The following is a 21342-nucleotide window of genomic DNA, read 5'->3' as shown; positions in this document are numbered from 1 at the left end:
ATGAATTTAGCTGTTGAACTCTTGAACTTCCATGGTCTCTGCAATGCTTGCATTTTGACTGAGGCGAACAAATACATTTGAATTAAATTTAATATATGAATATATATTAATATATAAATATAGATACTTAACATTAAAATCATCTCATTCATTTTAATAGTGTTTAGCATTCACATTTGAGCAAACTGCTAATATCATCCTGTTAGGTGAAAATCATCTTAACTCTTTCCTTCCCAGCTGTTACTAAAATTAAAAATCCGCCTGTGGCTCTGCTAGCTAACCTAGAACTCTCTTCCACAAGGCACCTGTGCAATGGCACCCCTACAGCTCAGCAGCCGGCTTCCTGGCGTGAATAGGCTCCGTCTACTCACCCTAGTGGCGAGAATCGCATTTGGGCTCTTTTTTCTTCCAAGTGCTGTGCAATTGCATCTGGGAACTCGCCCAAAAAATGGGCGCGATTCTCTCCCCTTGTCACGCTCGTTCAGTACTTAGAATCTTTTTGGTAGGATCATAGAATCATAGAATTCCTACAGTGCAGAAGGAGGCCATTTGGCCCATCGATCCCACACCAACAATACTCCCACACAGGCCCTGGCCCGATAACCCCACAAATTTTCCCTGCTAATCCCCCACCATTAAGGGGCAATTTAGCATGGCCAATCAACCTAACCCACACATCTTTTGGACTGTGGGAGGAAACTGGAGCGCTTGGGGGAAACCCATGCAGACATGGAGAATGTGCAAATTCCACACAGGCAGTGACCCAAGCTGCTGCGATAGTGGTTTTTTTCAACTGTTGACTTCTATTCTTACTTTGCCAAGGCCGGAAGCTTAAACCCATCTGTCCAATCGTAAGGCCCCTTTGCTGTGGATCAATGACGCTATCAGCTCTTTGGATGGCATTAAGCTCACTCTGTAAAGTACAGCCGTAGGAGGCGTATCCTTCTCATCCAATGGAGTCGTCAAACCCCATGTCCGTTTCTCGTCAGGTAGAGGCACTAATTTGGTTGGTTATTAAATTGTGTATTGTTACAAGAGGTAAAGCTAATCTCTGAATATGAGCTCCCTCTTGCCCTCTCTCCTGGAAAGGGGTGGGGGGGTGACCACTCTTTAAGGAAAGGCTAAACAGGGCTTTTCACTCAGAAAACTCATCCCAACTTGGCCTTCGTCTTTTCCCTGAGGCCCTGGACAGATTGTGTAGCCCAGAGCAAAGTATAAGCCCACCCTGGGCCAAGAGCCTATCCACTTCTTCACTGTAGGGGTTTCTGTGGCCTGTGTTCAAGAATTCCCAACTGGTTGTGTTTCCACAGAGAGGCAGCCTAACCATTCTGCTGTGTGGGGAGTACGGCCTCGTCTCTGCCCTGGAGCAAGTCTTCCACCATGGCTTCAAGTCTGCTCGCCTCTTTCAGAAGAATGTCTTCATCTGGGACTTTATAGGTGAGTATCAGAAAGTTGGTGGTTTCCCCGTGCTCAGCACTCACTGGTAGTCACTGCTTGTCAAAACTGACATGTTTTTAGTGCATAGCTCACCTTCACCAATGGCCCAATGTATAAAAACAGGTGATGGTGAGCCTGTAGGTTCAGAATTCAAAGTCAGTCTGCACTGAACCAGCTGCTTCCAGATGCAGTAGGAGTCAGGGACAGTGCAATGGACCTCACTGTTACTGGGCTGGGGAATTCACTCTGCGGTGGAGTCAGGGACAATGGGCCTCACTGTTACTGAGCTGGTGAATTGCTATCGATAATCTTTCTTGAAGAATGATCAATGGGTATGTTTGTCATGTGACAGTGGTTATTGTTTGATGTGTGACAGTAGCTGGAACTGATTTTGTTGCTGCAGTTTTTAGCCCCTCTGGTTAACAATGGTAAACAATCTAAACGCTATTTAAATGAGACACTTGTCAACAGGATTGTAACTCTGTATTAGAGAGTGTGCCTGGGAGAAATTACTTAAGGAGAGTATTTAACTTGGAACTGCCATAGAATTCCGACAGTGCAGAAGGAGGACAATTGGCCCATCGAGTCTGACCGGCCCTCTGAAAGAGCGCACTGCCCAAGCCCACTTCACTGCCTATCTTCATAACCCCTGTGTGTTAATCATGTCCAATCCACCTACTCTACACTTGGGACACTAGGGGGCAATTTACCATGGCTATTTCACCTTACCTCCAATCTTTGAAGTGTGGAAGGAAACTGGAGGAAACCCACACAGACACGGGGAGAACGTGCAAACTCCACACAGACAGTGTCCCAAGGCTGGAATTGAACCCAGGTCCCTGGCGCTGAGGCAACAGTGCTAACCACTGTGCCACCGTGCCTATCCTGGGTTTATTTTCGAACAGGAGCTCTGGGCAGTTTTTTTTTCCTTCTTCCTCTTACTCCTTAACAAAGGGGTACTGAGGCCAATTGCAACATCCCAACAACCACCGTCCCTGGCTGAGAATTGCAATTGGGATCATTACAATATGGAGCTGGTGGGATACTGCCACCTTGTGGAAGAAAGGTAAATGCCTTTGAGCAAAGTTCCATTTGCAAAGTCTCTCGAACACTGACACCAGTTGGAGGTTTACATTCCTGTCATCACCTCTCCCTATTTCAGTCTCAGTGTATTTCACCAATGGTCCTGCTCAATCTGCCTTACGTTTGGAGCTGTGTGACCCTAGCTGAGCCTTCAGTGCAGTGATATGGGGTTGCTGCATTAAGAGCAGTCGCAGGAAGGAGTAAAGCTTCATTCTGTCAAGCCTAATGTCGGCTAAAACACCTGTGACTGGTCGGGAACCCAGGCATGACTAGTCACATCTTTGATTGGTGAATACAAACTGTCATTGGGCATGTGATCTAACACCAAATCAGAGGGTCACCGTCAGCTTAAAGTTAAAACAATCACCTCAAGGCCAAAAAACATTGAGTTGTGGCTAAGTTATTGTTTTTCAGACTGGAGGATGGTAGACAGTTCTGTTCCCAACGGTCAGTGCTAGGACCACTTTTTCTACAGAATCCCTACAGTGCAGAAGGAGGCCATTTGACCCATCGAATCTGCACAGACTCTCCAACAGAGCATTTTACCCACAACCCCACGTATTTACTCCGTTAATTCCCCTAACCTACACACCTTGGGACACTTAAGGGGCAATTTAGCATTACCAATCCACCTAACCTGCATGTCTTTGGAATGTGGGAGGAAACCGGAGCACCCGGAGGAAACCCACGCTGACACGGGGAGAACGTACAAACTCCACACAGTCAGTCACCCAAGGCCGGGATCGAACCCGGGTCCCTGGCTCTGTGAGGCAGCCCTGCTGACCACTGTGCTGCCCTATATATAATATAAAATATACATGGCTTGGATGTTGGAATATTGGAATTTCAAAATTTGCCTCTTCTTCCAAGTTTGATAAACTATGAAGTGTGGCCGACAGTAAAGATGATGCCAATCGCCTACAACAGGATAGCTGGCAGATTGGGCAGACAGGCAGATAGAATTTAATATGGACATATGTGAAGTGACGCATTTTGGAAAAGGGGATAGGAAGAGGCAATACAAAGTTCTTGGCGTAGTTCTGAAGAGTGTGTAGGAACCAATAGGCCTCGGGGTTCATGTGCACAGATCTTTGAAGGTGACTGGGCATATTGAGAGAGCAATTGGCAAAGCAGGTATTGGATCTTGGGCTTCGTACATGGAGGTGCTGAATACAAAATCAGGGAACCGTTATAAAGCTCTGGTTCCACCACAACTAATGTGTCCAATTCTGGTCACCGCACTTTAGGAAGGATGCGAGGGTCCTTGATAGGGTGCGGAGGAGATTTTCCAGAATGGTTCCAGGGATGAGGAGGTTTTAGTGACAAGATTAGGATTGGAGAAGCTGGGGTTGTTCTCATTGGAGCGAAGGAAGTTTGAAGCAAAGGGTGAGTGAGGTGGACAAGATTATAACAGGTTTCGATAAGTTAGACAAAGAAAAGCTGTTCCCATTGGCTGATGGCACAAGGACAGGCGAGACACAGATTTAAGGTTTTGGGCAAACGATGCAGGTTGGATTTGAGGAAAATGTTTTTTTTTTAACACAGTGAGACATAATGATCTGGGAATCGCTGTCTATACGGACAGTGGAAGCAGAGGCAAATAAGTTCAACAGGACATCGGATGAACACTTGAAAACAATAAACTTGAGGGCTGAGACAGAGCAAGGGAATGCAACTGATGGAGTACTTTATAAGCAGAGTCAGCATTGACTTGAGGGTTGAATAAACCTTTTCTGAGCCATAAAGAGTCTATGGCTCATATTCAACAATGTATTTAGGAATATAGTAGGAGGCTATGTAATCCCTCAAGTTTGTGTGCCATTCCAAGGGATTATGGTAGATCTGCCACCTATCTCTCTCGCACAGATTCCAATGTGTAAATGCACTCAATGTGTAAAAAAAAAAATGTTTTCCTCATATCCACCCTGCATCAGCTTTGCCCCATGCCCCTTGATAAACTTCCCAACGAACCAAGCCACCCGTGCTGTGCCAGATAGGGAGCCAGCGTTCAGGTCGAGGTTCTACACGGAGCTCAAGTTAATCTTTCTCCCCCTCTCTAAACACAGAAAAGGCTGTCACCTACTTTGAAACAGCTGAAGAGGATGAGGAGTCGCAGGAAAACCTGCTGCAGCTGAAAGCCTGCTCTGCAACATTCTGTCAATATGTCAACGCCATCACTGCAGCCCCCAGAAATATCGGAAAAGACGGAAAGTTGCAGCTACTTGTCTGTCTTGGAGCAAGGTCAGAAAAAACAATTCCAAAGTACAAATGTTGTGATTTGTCAATTATAACAGCTATTCCTCATTTAGCACTTTGAATGTGTCTCTAAGAAACAGTCTGCTGAATAATAACGTTCTAAACAAGAATCACTTTCCTTTAAAAGGGTGGGTTACCATCTTGATCTGTAATTTTCACATTAAAAACCTGTAGCTGCTTTGAACTTAACTTACTCAAAAATCCTCGTACTAATTAAACTTCATACTTACTCTTATTAACGCTTACTAACATTTACTCACTCTTACTAACTCACTAATTCTTACTAGGATTTACTAACTCGCCAACCTTTCCTTACTAACTCATTTTTATTAATTCACTCACTTTTACTAAGTCACTCTTACTAACTCACTAACTTTTAGTAACTCACTAACTCTTGCTAACTAACTCTTACTAACTCACTAACTTTTAATAACTCACTAACTCTTGCTAACTAACACTCTTACTGACTCACTAACTCTTGCTAACTAGCTCTCTAACTTTTAATAACTCACTAATTCTTGCTAACTAACTCACTCTTACTAACTCACTCTTACTAACTCACTAACTTATAACTCACTAACTTATGCTTACTTACTCCACCTCATTGCTTCCCTCTCAGATCCTCCCCCTTGCTGTTTCCAACCAGCCTCCCCACTTCTTCCCTCCCTCGCCATTCCACTCCTGAACCCTCACTTACAGCACCCCTTCATCCTCTCTATTCTTCTGCCTTCGATATCTCCCTTTCTCTCTATTCTTGTTTGTATCTATGATGTTCTCTCTCTCTGTTCCTCTTTCCTCTTTCTCAATTCTCTCCTCTCCCCCTTTCCTCCCTCTCTGCCCCTTTTCAATCTCCTCTCCCCACCTTTCTCTGCCAGAGTTTTTGCCTGCTCCTGACCTGCTGCCTCTGGGCATTTCTAACTGTTGTGGACCCACTGGAGAACAGGAGCATTCAGCTGTTTCAAAGATGGAGCCTATTAACCCCCCTGTCTCTCCCAATTCACCAGGTGCTGGTTCAGAGCTGCAGCAATGTGGCACTCAACTCAAATTACAAGATTCAGTGCCTCAGAACTCATGTCGCACATGTGACTGGGTGAGGCAAGTTCAAAGTCAGCAGCACTGTTCGTTGAGTTGGTTTGAAAGACTGACCCAACACTTGATGACAAAGGGTCTGTCCCAGCACAGAGCAGTGGGGCCGGGGGGGGGGGGGGGGGGGGCTGCAGGTTTAACATTTTATAATTCTGTCCTTTCAGTCAGTAAGCAGGACTGCTGATCAATTGGGTGCTGGTTTGTTGGGTGGGGAGGGAGATTAAAGAAAATAGCAGAGAATCCAGCAACAGGGTAAGGTCCTATTGGCTAATTCTATGTATGACTGCTCTTCGAAAGACCTTCTAATTATTCCTGTAGTCCTATCCTCCCCTACAGCTGGATTGTCCTCTACAGATGTTGAGGGGAGAGAAGTATAGCGATGGGAGTGAGCAGCAGACACAGGAAAATTCAACACAGTATTTGACATTTTTAGAAACTTTAGGTCTGTCATTGTGCTAGAACCCATAATGAGGAAGCACTTATCCTAGTACTCTTGTACACAACAACAGTGAACGTTGATAGAGCACCTTTAACATCCCAAGGTGCTTCGCAGAGAGTGTTATCAGACAATGATTGACACTGAACAGAATGAGATGTTAGAGCAGGTAACTGAATGTTTGGACAAAGTGGTAGATTGAAGGAAGGATGGAAATGCGTTGGAAGCAGTTCAGAGAAGGTTGACTAGACTAACAGCTGGAATGGTTGTCTAATGAGGAGAGGTTGGACAGGCTAGGTTTGTATCTGCTGGAGTTTGAGACCAAGAGGCAACTTGGGTGGATGTGGAGAGGATGTTTCCTCTTGTGGGCGAGTCTAGAACTAGGAGTCACTGTTTAAAAATAAGGGGTCGCCCGTTTAAAATGGAGACAAGGCGAAATGTTTTCACTCAGTGGGTTGAGAGTCTTTGGAACTCTGTTCCTGAAAATGTGGTGGAAACAGACATTTTGAATATTTTAAAGGCAGAGTTATAGAGTCAAAATCATAGAGGTATACAGCACTGAAAAAGCCCTTCGGCCGGCTCATCACATCTGGTCAAAGACAAACGAACTAAATATTTTAATCCATTTCCCAGCACTTGACCCATAGCCTTCTGTGCCCTGGCATTGCAAGTCCCATCTAAATACTTCCTAAATGTTATGAAGGTCTCTGCCTTCACCACACTTTCAGGCAGCGAGTCCCAGACTCCCACCACCCTCTGGGTGAAAAAGATTTTCCTCATATCTCTCTAAACCTTAAATCTATGCCCCTAATGCTTGATCCTTCCACCAAGGGGAAACGTTTCTGCCTGTTAACTCTATCTAAGCCCCTCATAATTTTATACATCTCAATCATGCCCCCCCTCAGTCTCCTCTACTCCAAGGAAAACAATCTCAGTCTATCCAATCTCTCACTTCATAGCTAAAACTCTCCAGCCCAGGCAACATCCTGGTAAATCTCCTCTGCACCCTTTCCTGTGCTATCAAATCCCTCCTATAATACGGATTCCAGAACTGCACACAATACTCTAGCTATGGCCTAACCAATGTTTTATATAGTTCCAGCATAACCTCCCTGCTCTTAAACTCTATGCCTCGGCTCATAAAGTCAAGTATACCATGTGCCTTCTTAACCACTTTATCCACCTGTTCTGTTACCTTAAGGGACCGGTGTACATGCACACTAAGGTACCTATGATCTTCGGGGCTTCCCAGGGTCCTGCCGTTCATCATGTATTCCCTTGTCTTGTTTGTCCTGTCCAAGTGCATCACTTCACACTTATCAGGAGTGAATTTGATTTGCCACTGATCAGCCCATCTGACCAATCCATCTATATCCTCCTGTAATCTAACTCCAAAAGACTTGCTGGTTCGGTACATTGGCCATGCTAAATTCTCCCTCAGTATACCCAAACAGGTGCTGGAGTGTGGTGACTAGGGGATTTTCACAGTAACTTCGTTGCAGTGTTAATGTACACCTACTTGTGACACCAATAAATAAATAATCCTAATCTAGGACTTTCCTCCTCAGAGGAGATAGCAGGGCATCTGGATAGAAATGGTTCGATCAGTCAGACGCAGCATGGATTCATGAGGGGAAAGTCGTGCTTGACGAACATGTTGGATTTTTATGAAGATGTGACTAGGGCGGTTGATGGAGGAGAACCGGTGGATGCGGTGTTTTTGGGTTTCCAAAAGGCGTTTGATAAGGTGCCCCATAAAAGGCTGCTGAAGAAGATTAGGGCACACGGAGTTGGGGGTAGTGTGTTAAAGTGGATTGGGGACTGGCTATCCGACAGGAAGCAAAGAGTCGGAATAAATGGGTGTTTTTCCGGTTGGAGGAAGGTAATTAGTGGCGTGCCGCAGGGATCGGTACTCGGGCCGCAACTGTTTACCATTTATATAGATGATCTGGAGGAGGGGACGGAGTGTAGGGTAACGAAGTTTGCAGACGACACAAAGATAAGTGGAAAAGTGAATCGTGTGGAGGACGGAGAAGATCTGCAGAGAGATTTGGACAGGCTGAGTGAGTGGGCGAGGATATGGCAAATGGAGTATAACGTTGATAAATGCGAGGTTATACACTTTGGAGGAAATAATAACAAATGGGATTACTATCTCAATGGAAACAAATTAAAACATGCTACCGTGCAAAGGGACCTGGGGGTCCTTGTGCATGAGACGCAAAAGCCCAGTCTGCAGGTACAACAGGTGATCAAGAAGGCAAATGGGATGTTGGCCTATATCGCGAGGGGGATAGAATATAAAAGCAGGGATGTCTTGATGCACCTGTACAGGGCATTGGTGAGGCCGCAGCTGGAATACTGTGTGCAGTATTGGTCCCCTTATATGAGGAGGGATATATTGGCATTGGAGGGAGTGCAGAGAAGGTTCACCAGGTTGATACCGGAGATGAGGGGTTTGGATTATGAGGAGAGGCTGAGGAGATTGGGTTTGTACTCGTTGGAGTTTAGAAGGATGAGGGGGGATCTTATGGAGACTTATAAGATAATGCGGGGGCTGGATAGGGTGGAGGCGGAGAGATTCTTTCCACTTAGTAAGGAAGTTAAAACTAGAGGACACAGCCTCAAAATAAAGGGGGGTCGGTTTAAGACAGAGTTGAGGAGGAACTTCTTCTCCCAGAGGGTGGTGAATCTCTGGAATTCTCTGCCCACTGAGGTGGTGGAGGCTACCTCGCTGAATATGTTTAAAGCGCGGATGGATGGATTCCTGATCGGTAAGGGAATTAAGGGTTATGGGGATCAGGCGGGTAAGTGGTACTGATCCACGTCAGATCAGCCATGATCTTATTGAATGGCGGGGCAGGCTCTAGGGGCTAGATGGCCTACTCCTGCTCCTATTTCTTATGTTCTTATGTTCTATTTACCACCCCACCAATTTTCGTATCATCCGTGAATTTACCTATCAACCCTCCTACATTCAAGTCTAAATCATTTATATAAACCACAAACAGCAAGGGCCCGCCCCCAGCACTGATCCCCGAGGGACCCCACTGGACACAGTCTTCCAGTCAGAAAGATACCCCTCAACCATCGCCCTCTGCTTCCTGTCACTCAGTCAATCCTGGATCCAATTTGCCAAATTTCCTTGGATCCCATGCGCTCTTACTTTCACTATCAGTCTCCCATGTGGGGCCTTATCAAAAGATTCTTGTTAAGCAAGGGGGTGATTGGTTAGCGGTGGTAGGAGGGATACGGATTTGAGGTTGCTATTAGATTAACCATTATCTTATTAAATGGCAGAGCAGGCTTTTGTGTATATTTGTACGAAGGAGCATCTTAAAGGAGGAGAGAGATGGACCGACAGAGATGGAGGCACAAACAGAAAGATGCTGGAAAATCTCAGCAGGTCTGACAGCATCTGTGGAGAGAGAATAGAGTCAACGTTTCAAGTCTAGATTACCCTTTGTCAGGGTCAGCTGGACTTGAAACTTTGGCTCTATTCTCTCTCCGCAGGTGCTGTCAGACTGCTGAGATTTTCCGGTGTTTTTATTTCAGATTCCAGCATCCGCATTATTTTGCGTTTATCAGAGATGGAGGTGAGCTTGAGTCGGGGGAATTGCAGTTTTTGAACCTTGGCTGCTGAAGTCACGGCCTCCAGTGGTGAGGTGAAGGGAGTGGGAGATGATGACAGGCCAGAATAGGAGCAGTGCAGACGTCTTGGAGGGTTGAAGTGGAGGTTATAGAGGTGGAGGGGGATGGTGGAAGGGGTAAGGTGCATGAGAACCAGGTCTAGCAAATTGGTGGCCACAGCGACTCAAATGAATGCAGCCCTTCAGCGCAGATTATGGAGGGAAGGTGCATGGTGACACCAGTTTCAATTCAGAGCTTTACTTTACCTCTCTCTCATTTCACCCTCCCTTCTCCACTCTCTCTGTGACGCAGGGATCATTTGCTGCCCCAGTGGATCCCGCTGCTGGCGGAGTGCCCGGTGATCTCCAGGATGTACGAGGATGGTGCCCTGCTCCGGGATCATGCCACCGTCAACTCGCTGATCCGGGTCCTCCAGACGCTGCACGAGTTCAACATCACGCTGGAAGCCTCGCTGGTCAAGGGCATCGACCTGTAGCGTTGGGGATTTCAAAGGGCGAAGACCTTCCCCCCCACCCTGCCTGTCTTCCTCTGACGTATTGAGGGGGGAGGGGTGCCCTGTGCACATGGCGTTTGGGGCACCAGCCATTTTGCATTGCCTGGAGATGGACAAGACTGCAGAGTGGTCACGACCTCCAGCTGACCCTGGCAGAAGGAAGTAGTATTGATCCCATTATGAAGAGGCCGGATTGATAATGAGAAGAATATTTTTGCTTGTTAGACCTGTGTAAATAAATTGTAGCTTTCCCGAAAGGTTATGACACTGTCAGCTGATCATCAGAACTTCCTGGTTTAAAAAAAATAGCTCTGGTTTAGGAAACCCGAGAAGGAATGTTCCCCCACCCACTCCGACATGTACCCACGTAATGTAAATACTGTGTGAGATCTTTGTTTCTCTTTGCTTGCGGGTACATCTGTGTTAAATGAAAAAAGGCTCTGAAGTCCATTGGGAATGATGGGTGTGTACTGAGAGGATGGGTCTTACACTTCCCTCCAAAGTATTTTTATGACTGTGCTCCTCTCACTCCTTCCCAACTCCAATGAAACCCTCCTGAAACTGCCCCCAATGTTTTCGCCCCTCAGTTTTCCAGTTTAATTTCACCGTCATCTTCTTTCTCGCCATGAATCGCCTGCAGTGACAAGGGAACAGCCCCTGATGAATTTGTCTTTTCACTTTTATTTTTTGTTGAGAGTTGATTAAAGAGCTGCCCCAGTTTGATACCCTTTGACGCCGGGGACATTGTAAATAGATTGATCCGAATCCATCAATCTGTTTGTCAGATCCAAGTCCCTGTCTGCCAGAGACTGGTGCCAGTATGAGGAGGAGGAAAGTGTTGCGAGGGCAGGTGGCAGAGTGAGGGCGCCCTCCACCAAATGCCACTCTGAGTAGTACCAGTCTCGCTTCCCCTCATCACACATTGATTTGTGAGAAAGAAAATCAATTATTTATTGGTTAAAACTTGAATTGCTGAGCTAGCATTGGCAGGAGTGGTTTACAATTTCAATTTGCCCTCAATGGACAGATGGGGGTGGGGGGCCAATGCTCTGTGGGATACCTCTCTACAAAGATCAGAAATATTCCTTCCCCTCCATCCCCCAGCCCTGCACTGAGATTGCTGGTCTCATCGTTTATAGGGGAGGGAAGAGGAAATCGTCCTGGATTCCTGCAGTTGATGGAAGTGATGCCTCCCTTGGCCAAAAAGCCGGTCGCCACTCACTGCCCAGGCTGACTCGAACAAACATATTGGGTGACGGTGGAGAATAGAATTGGGGAGGGGTGGGGGTTTTGTGTGGAATAGTGTTTTTAATAAATCAGTATTTGGGAATTCTGGAAATCTCTTTAAGCAAAACAGAAAGTGCTGGAAATAGACTGTCAGCAAACGAGGAGACAGTGGGCCTGTTAACATTGCAGGCAGAGGCCATTTTATTAGAGAGAATGGCCTTGAACCAAAACATTAATCTGCCTTCTACTTTTAGACATGTTTACAACCTTTCTCAGTCATTTGAAGGAGTAATCTTTGGAGAGATAACAGAATACCATGCGAAAAGATTCCCAGTGTTGTGAAGAATTCCAAGGGGGAAGCTTGTAGAGATAAAGGCCCCTTCTTCCCAGTAAGCTGCCTCGGCTCTTGAACACAAGATTAAGAGGGAGTTGCTCACTCCCACTGTCCTGGGAATGTTGCCCTTGAACGTTCTTTCCATTTGTGTCTGATAAACACTGCAGGTGTGTAATGTCTGCTTCTGTCTTGTGTAGGAGGTCACAACTGAATCAGCAGATGATGTCTGGAGCTCCCAAACCGCCATTATTTTGAGAATGACTTTTCTGCTATGAGGTGTGCTCCTTCCAATTAGTTAAGATCTGTAGGTGACTCAGACCACAGGTGTGGCAGGATGGTCACCATCTTGGAAGACCAGATACTGGGTGAGAAAAAGCTCTCCCTCCTCTTTTATCCATTGGACAGTTCCCCTGCCCACCCTCCCAGGGGAGAGGAAGTATAAAACTGGCTCATTTGGGGAAAGCAGGGGGGACAGAACCTCTGGAAAATTCCTCCCTGATGCCAGAAGGAGTTTCCTAGTGATTATGGTTAACCATGATGTACTGAAGTAACCCCCGCCTTTCTTTACACCCACATCTCCCCTCATTCAAGAACTCTTTTTTTTATAAAGGCCAGCAGCATTCACTTAGAGGGTTGCCAACTCTCCTGGATCATTCCGGAGTATTCAGGAATTAGAGATTAAATCTCCTGCATGTTGCTGGGAATATCCGTGGGGAAAACCAATAAGCACATTTTAAAAATAAAAGTCTTTTTTCATTTACTTCGAAAACCTTAATTTATTCATTGTGATAGCGTGGGAGATGGGGGTGGGTAAAAAAAAATGACTGTTATGGTTGAGGGATGGGGTAGGGCAAATGGAGGAGGGGGGTCATGTGATTAAACCTCCAGGAACATGCCCAAACAGAGTTGGCAACCCTGAGCACACCAGTGAAAAATCTCAAAGCTGCAGGTACTGGGAGTTGAAACGATGCTTACAGCAGAGACAGTATTGATAGAATACACACCTCTTCACTATCTGATGTTGGATCTCAATGCCCCATTGTTGCAGAGATGAACAGTGACTCAAACTACGGGACTGATAACCCCAGGAGTATTGGTATTTTGCAAAACTACTGTTGAAAGAATTTATGGCACTTTATTGGAATATCTGATTAGCTGGCATGTCCTCAATGGGCAAGAAATGTCTGGCAAAACTCCGTCCATTCGGAGAGGCGGGAGAGCCAATTGCATGCTGGTTATCTATGACTGTTTGAGTGCTAAGCTAGTGGATGCAGCTGGACGCTACAGAGGAACAGTCTCCAGGTTTGATCGACTGGAGTCTTTGCTGAATTAACTGATGATCAGTTAGAGCTACAATTGACCTCAGCACCCACACCAACTGCCCATTGGCCAAGCAGCAGAAAATCCAGTCAGTATCTCTCTCTAAACCACTGTTGAGAGACTGCCAAAAGACATGTGGGTGGCTGCTTGCTGAAGAATGAGGCCCACCAGGGCCAAACAGCTAATTGTTCCCCTGCCTCGGGTATGAAGAGTAACCGCATAGATGGGCTACAGCAAGGGCACTCTCGCACTACAGGAGCCAATGCCTGCCTCTGAGCGGGGTAGAGGGGGTAAGCTGGGCAACAGGACACAAATGTACAGATTGAGTTCTGGTGCATTTCAATGTAGTTCACACAATTATGGAGCATTTGACCAAAACGCTGTGTGTTGTGTGTGAATTTAAACTACAGGAGGTACCTGTTGGTTCAGGTGTCCCTGCATCGCGCACAAGTGCAGCAACTTATTTGCAATAGTGTTAAATCTTGCTGCAGAAACCTCGGGGTGAGGGCAATGGTTCTATCTGTGGGTGCCTGGCTGATGAGACTCTAATCTATTCACCCAAGTGAAGGTACCAGACCATGATACAACCAAGCAGGTGCCCACTGCCTGTGTCTCAGTTCCTGCTGATTATTGTAGGCTGCTAAACAGGTATTAATACGTACTTAGTAGTCATAACTAGACGTGACTATAGGTTTGTTTTGAATGCTCAATTGTCAGTTACCTGTTTTCCTCTTCTTTGAAAAATAAAAATGACTGTTAACTTTGCATTGAATTTACAGCACGGAATCAGGCCATTTGGCCCTGCTGGTCAATGCTGGTCTTTATGCTGTTCACAAGCCTCCTCCCAATATATTCCAAACTATTCCTTTCTCTCAATTAACTTCCTTCAAAATGCATTTGTGCTAATTCACCTCGACCATCCTGAGTGGTTGCGGGTTCCACATTCTCTCCACACTCGGTAAAGATGCTGCTCATTAATTTATTAATGGATTTATTAGTGTTATTTACAGTTTGGGATTCTCCCTGAAGTAGAAACATCTACCCTATCAAACCACCTCACAACTTTGAAAGACTTCTATCAGGTCACTCCTTATCTTTATCAGTGAAAAGAGCTTGGCAGCTTCAATCATTTTTCCAACATTTACAAACCCCTCAGCCCTGGTGCTGTCCGTCAGAAGTGTGGAATTTCAATGTTTCAGATGTCTTTTCTTTCTCCGCTATCACTTGGGCTTTGCTTTGGCAATGAGACTGTAATGTAGACTAACACTGTGCACATTGGATTCTCTCTCTCTCTCTCATCCTTCCTGAGGCTCCTGACTGTGTAGATGCGCACACTACCCAGATTTATGTAAAATAATGTGTTATTAAGAAAGAATCTGATAAATGTTATCAGTGGAAAATGTGAATTGCTGACTTTGTACATGTGTCCTATAACTCTTGCATTGGTAATAAAAGATAAGGAAGCTGACAAGTCATGGATCCATTGTTGGGACGTAACTTTGTTCTTGCAGTTAGTTTGTGTATGAACACACAAAAGGAAAAGACCAGCAAGGGTCCATCAAACCTTCCCCTGCACTCACAATGGCTGGACACTTACCACATAGAATCATAGAGTCCTGACGGTGCAGAAGGAGACCATTCAGCCCATCGAGTCTGCACCGACCACAATTCCACCCAGGCCCTATCCCCTTGACCCCATGTATTTACCCTGCTAGTCCCCTGACACTAAGGGCAGTTTATCATGCCAATCAACCTAACCCGCACATCTTTGGACTGTGGGAAGAAATTGGAGCACCTGGAGGAAACCCACGCAGACACGGGGAGAATGTGCAAGTCCACACAGACAGTCACCCAAGGACGAAAATGAACTGGGGTCCCTGGTGCTATGAGGCAGCAGTGCTAACCACTGTGCCACCCACACCACATGTCCCCATTCCCCATCAAAGCCATGTAATGTCTTGGGAGAGGCAAAAGAAGAGGAAAGTCCAGAGGCAAATTAGGGAGAATATTCTCTGGAACAGTGGTTCTCAACATTTTATACGTCATAGCACATCTCCAGACTATTAAAAAAATTTGAGTAGCCTGTGTTTTTTTCTCTGTCTTCTACATTTACTGGGAGCTCTGATCTCCCTGACCCGCTTCTCCCAGGGTCTTTGTGCCTTTTGTGAGTTTTTGCATGGGACCTTTGTCTTCAGCTCCAAGTTCCGTTGGACATGCGCATGGGCCTGAACAACATAAAAAAATTACCATGCACATGCAGCTCTTTCCCAGCCGATGATTTGTTGGGCCTTGGAGATGCTGAAGGTGAAGGTTAGTTTTAGTTTAATTATGTGAATTTTGAATCTTTTTTTGTGGCACACTTGGGGGGGGGGGGGGGGGGGGGGAGGTGCCTCACCAGTTAGGGAACCACTGCTCTGGAAAATTTCTGTCCAAACCCCTTCAGGAAATTGAATTCAGTCCAACAAATCCACTTAAATTTAATTGTACTATCTCTGCCTTGGTCAGCAAGTTTAACTCCCTTTTTAAGGCACACCAGAGAGTGATCACCCACTACCTCTGCAACAACAATGTGTTGGGAAGGTCACAGCATGTTCAAGTACTTTGGAGAGCGCAGGAATGCTGGAGATTGGTAATAATTTTCAAGGACGTTGGGGTTAAGAGATTCTTTTGGTCAGGAAAGGAGTGATGACAGCAGGTTTTAAAGGGAGATGGCGACCGTACTTGAGGAGAGATAACTGCTCAAAACAATTTGGCTAATGTGGGGACCTGGAAAGGAAGACAGGTTGCCAGTAGTTTATTGGGGAATAGGAGCAAGAGAGTAGGTATTGGGTCTACGGACAAGATGAACTCTGAGAGTATTTGAGGGGAGATGAGAGAGAAACTAGAGAAAGATGGGGATTCAGAGCTCAGGCTGGGGACATTCAGAGGGAATTTGGCAGGTGACTAGGGGAAGGGAAGGACACGGCAGAGGCAGCTGATTGGTTGATCTCAATCTTGGCGACAAAGATCTGGCAGGGTAACATAAATTGGGCCATGAATATTGGGGGGTCCATGACATTTAAGAAGCTCAGGGAGCTAGGAAAAGGTGGAAGGGTGGCTCTTAATTAATGAGGATATTTGCACAATAGAGAGGGATGACCTGAGTTCAGGAAACCAGGATGTAGAAGAGGTTTGGGTAGAGATGAGAAATGATAAAGGAAAGAAGTCACTTTTGGGCATCATGTACAGACTGCCTAATAGTAACCACATGATAGGACGGTATGAAGGAAGAAATGATAAGAGTTTGTCAGAAGAGTATGGTAATAATCATGGGGAATCTGAATCTACATATGTATTGGAAAAATCAAGGGTGCAAAAGTAGCCTAGATCAGGAGTTTATAGAATGTTTTCAGGATAGTTGCTTGGAAGAACACATTCTGGAGCCAACCGGAGAGTAGGCTATACTAGACCTTGTATTGTGCAATGAGATGGGATTAACTAATTACCTCATGGTGAAGGCAGCCCTTGATAACAGTGATCATAATATGATTAAATTTTACATTCAGTCTGAGGAACAGAAAAGTGGGTCTCAGACTCATATTTTAAACTTAAAAATGGGTAAATGTGAGGGCACAAAAGCAAAACCAGCTGAAGTGAACTGACAAATTAGTTTAAAGGATTGTTCAATAGAGATGCAGTGGCCGTTATTGAAGGGGGTGTTTTGGAATACACAGAATAGACACATTCCAAAAAAGAAAGGAGAAGTCCAAGGACAGACACACCATCCATGGTTAACTGAAGGAGATGGGTGGGTGACGGAAGGTTGGACAGAATATAAAACAGCAATGAATTGTTTAAAGATTAATGAGGAGAGGAAAATTAGTGTATGAGAGGAAGCTGGCTAGAAATATAGAAACAGGAAGAGATTCTGTAGATACTTAAAAAAGAAAAGTGAGTTACTCCAATAGGAAATGAGTCTGGGGAGTTGATAATGGATCATAAGGAAATGGTGGATAAGTTGAACTGGTATTTTGCATCAGTCTTCACTATAGAGGATATTACCCAGAAATAGTTGTAAATCAGGAAATGGAAGGGTGGGAAGAACTCAAGAAAATTACAATCACTCGGGAAGTGGCATTTAGCAAATTGTTAAAGCTCAGGCTAACAAATCCCTGGATCCAGATGGACTTCATCCTTGAGTCTTAAAAGAAATGGCTAGTGGGATAGTTGATGCATTGGTTTTAATTTTCCAACATTCCAATGATTTGAGGAAGGTTCCATTAGATTGGAAAGTAGAGAATGTAACTCCATTATTCAAAAAGGGAGGGAGAGAGAAAACAGGAAACCAAAGGCCAGTTAGCTTAATGTCTGTCATAGACTCCCTACAGTGCAGAAGGAGGCCATTTGTCCTATCGAGCCTGCACCGATTCCAACAGAGCATCTTACCAGGCCTATCCCCTGCCCTATCCCCGTAACCCCACGCATTTATCCATCTAATGCCCCTAACCTACACATCTTGGGATACTAAGGGACAATTTAGCATAGCCAATCCACCTAACCTGCATATCTTTGGACTGTGGAAGAAAACTGGAGCGCCGGAGGAAACCCACGCAGACACGGGGAGAACATGCACACTAGGCCAGAATTGAACCCAGATCCTTGGCACTGTGAGGCAGCGGTGCTAATCACTCTGCCACCGTGCCACCCACTGTGTCACCATGCTGCCCAAGAGGAAAAGTTGAAAGCTATTATTAAAGTCATTATAGCAGGACACTAGATGAGACCACATCTGGAATGTTGTGTACAGTATTGGTCTCCTTATTTAAGGAAGGCTGTAAATGGGTTGGAAGCAGATCAGGGAAGGTTTACTAGACTCATACCCGGAATGGGAGGATTTTCTTCTGAGGAACGGTTGGGCAGGCTCAGCTTGTATCCACTGGAGTTTAGAAGAGTAAGAGGCGACTTGATTGAAACATACAAGATCCTGAAGGATATTGACAGGGTGGATGTGGAGAGGATGTTTCCTCTTGTCACAGTTGAAACATTTCTTTCAGGGTGTAAGTGTCATCACCCCTCAGCCAGGTTTCTGTCAAGACCATGATGTTCTTGCATCATCCACTATATGTTCATAGATGACAAAGGCCTTGCTCACATGTGAACAGACATTCTTGAGGGGGGGAGGCAGGGATAGAGTTGTCAACATTCCAGGATTGGCCTGGAGCTTTTGAGAATTGAAGATCCATCTCCAGGTTACTGTTGTGTGAGACCCTGGAGAAAAACTATTAGAACATTAAAAAGGTTTTTTGTTGTCATTTTCTTTAAGCTTTTACCAGAAAAAAATATTGAAAATGGGGATGGGGTGGTGGGAAGGCTGTTTGGCCGCCAGTCGAGCATCATCCAATTGGATAATTAGTCTTTTTGCTTTCCAATTGGTGTAGGAAGGCAGTGCGTCACAAGGATGGATATGTTGGCCGACTAATAACTGGAGTGTGGGGGACAAGGAACCTCCAGGGATACATTAGGTCACAGTTGCCAACCCTACACAGAGCGGTGAGAGCTGATATTCTGGCAGAGTCCACAGGAGGTTGAAGTCCAACAGGTTTATTTGGTAGCAAATGCCATTAGCTTTCGGAGCAGCGATTTCATTGAGGGATTTACTGACTCCATCTCTTTCCCTGGCAACTTTCTGAGGTTAAACCACTGTTCACAATCTTGGTGTCACATTTGACCCCAATCTGAGTTTCTAACCAAATGCCCACTCCATCAGCAGGAGCTAATTTTGCCTCCATAACTTGGCCCGACTTTGATCCTGTCCCGGTTCATCTGCTGCTGAAATCCTCTCCCTGCCTTTACCTTGTGAACTTGTGTCCTGAAAATGAGCAACTGAGTTCACAAGGATTGTGCGATGACCACCATTTGACCTTATCCTCCCAAAATCCCATCCATACCATCTGCCCAACATTACTGTTTGTTTCATTAATGTGTCCAGGCTGGTTAACCTACTTCAGCTATTTAATCACTCTCTGTAAACCCATACTTCACAATCCTGACCCTGGGTTTCTTTATTCATTGACAGGATGTGGATGGCACTGGCTAGGCAGCAATTATTGTTTGTAGATGGGATCCCAATCAAGCGAGCTGCTTTGTCCCTGACGATGTCAAGCTTCTTGAGTGTTTTTGGAGCTGCATTCATCCAGGCAAGTGGAGAGTATTCATCACACTCCTGACTTTTGTGATGTACATTGTGGTCAGGCATTGGGGAGTCAGGCGGTGAGTTACTCGCCACAGGATTCCCAGCCTCTGACCTGTTCTTGTAGCCACAGTTTTTATATTGCTAGTCCAGTTCAATTTATTTTCAATGATAACCCCCAGGATGTTGATGGTGGGGGATTCAGCAATGGTTATGCCATTGAAAGTCAAGGGAAGATGCTTTTCTCTTTTTTGAGATGATCATTGCCTGGCACATGTGTAGCGTAAATGTTATTTTGCCACTTATCAACTCAAGCCTGGATATTGTCCAGGTCTTGTTGCATATGACATGGATTGCTTCAGTATCTGAGGAGTCGTGAATGGTGCTGAACATTGTGCAGTCATCAGCGAACATCCCCACTTCTGAACTTATAATTGATGGAAGGTCATTGATAAAGGTCATTGAGGTTGGGCCAAGGACACTCCCCTAAAGAACTCCAGCAAGGATACCCTGGGACTGAGATGATTGATCTACAACAACCACAACCATCTGACTTCATGCTCAGAATGACCAATAAGCAGAGATTTTTCCCATTCTCACTGACTTCATTTTTGCTAGGGTTCCTTGATGCAAGTGCCATAAAGCTGGATGGAAGGGTAATCTGTGAGGAGGATGCAGAGATGCTTCAGTGTGATTTGGACAAGCTGAGTAAGTGGGCAAATACATGGCAGATGCATCATAACGTGGATAAATGTGAGGTTATCCATTTCGGTAGCAAACACAAGAAAATAGATTACTATCTAAATGGCCATAAATTAAGAGAGGTGAATGTGCAACCAGACCTGGATGTCCTTGTGCACCAATTGCTGAAGGCAAGCATGCAGGTGTAGCGGGCGATAAAGAAGGAAAATGGTATGTTGGCGTTCATAGCGACAGGATTCAAGTACAGGAGCAGGGATGTCTTGCTGCAATTATACAGGGCCTTGGTGAGGCCACACCCTGGAATATTGTGTGCAGTTTTGGTCTCCTTATCTGAGGAAGGATGTTCTTGCAATGAAGGGAGTGCAGAGAAGGCTTACCAAACTGATTTCCGGGATGGCAGGATTGAAGTCTGAGGAGAGATTGAGTCAGTTAGGATTATATTTACTGGAGTTTAGAAGAATGAGGGGGGGAATCTCATAGAAACTTATAAAATTCAAACAGGACCAGACAGGGTGGATGCAGGAAGGATGTTCCTGATGGTGGGGGTGGCCAGAACCAGGTTTAAAAATTAATTAAACTCAATTGCATAAGATAGTTTTCTATTATGTCTGTGATTGACAATGTCGCCGTTATTTCCAAGTCTAAGGATATAGGGTAAACCTTTTAGGACTGAGATGAGAAATTTCTTCATCCAGAGAGTGATAAGCCAGTCGAATTCACTATTATGGAAAGCAGTTCAAGCCAAAACATTGTATGTTTTCAAGGAGTTAGATATAGCACTTGGGGCGAAGGGGATCAAAGGATATGGGGGGAAGGCAGGATCAGGCTATTGAGTTTGGTGATCCCCATGATCACAATGAATGGTGGAGAAGGCTTTAAGGGCGCAATGGCCTACCCTGCTCCTATTTTCTGTTTCTATGCCATACTCGATCAAATGCTGCCTTGATATCAAGAGCTGTCATTTTCATCTCACAGTAAGAAGTCTAACAACACCAGGTTAAAGTCCAACAGGTTTATTTGGTAGCAAAAGCCACTAGCTTTCGGAACAGGCTATCCCTCCGTCAGGTGGGTGGGAGTTCTGATTACAAACAGGGCACAAAGACACAAACTCAATTTACATGAATAATGATTGGAATGTGAGTCTTTAC

General features: G+C 45.2%; 1 protein-coding gene across 7 annotated transcripts in view; it reads left to right on the top strand.

Moving 5' to 3' along the window:
- LOC144498704 (DENN domain-containing protein 5B) overlaps nucleotides 1-11770 on the top strand; it is a 286461-nt gene extending 274691 nt beyond the window's left edge. For all 7 annotated transcript variants that reach the window (XM_078220239.1, XM_078220238.1, XM_078220237.1 and 4 more), the window contains 3 exons: nucleotides 1311-1437; nucleotides 4587-4761; nucleotides 10241-11770. In XM_078220239.1, the coding sequence (XP_078076365.1) occupies nucleotides 1311-1437; nucleotides 4587-4761; nucleotides 10241-10424 (486 nt within the window). In that variant the 3' untranslated portion in view covers nucleotides 10425-11770. The remainder of the gene's footprint in view (nucleotides 1-1310; nucleotides 1438-4586; nucleotides 4762-10240) is intronic.
- Nucleotides 11771-21342: the final 9572 nt, after the last annotated feature.

Source organism: Mustelus asterias, chromosome 9, assembly GCF_964213995.1.
Source record: "Mustelus asterias chromosome 9, sMusAst1.hap1.1, whole genome shotgun sequence".
Taxonomy (NCBI): domain Eukaryota; kingdom Metazoa; phylum Chordata; class Chondrichthyes; order Carcharhiniformes; family Triakidae; genus Mustelus; species Mustelus asterias.
The sequence above is the reverse complement of the archived record's forward strand: the minus strand, read 5'-3'. Positions and strand labels throughout refer to the sequence as shown.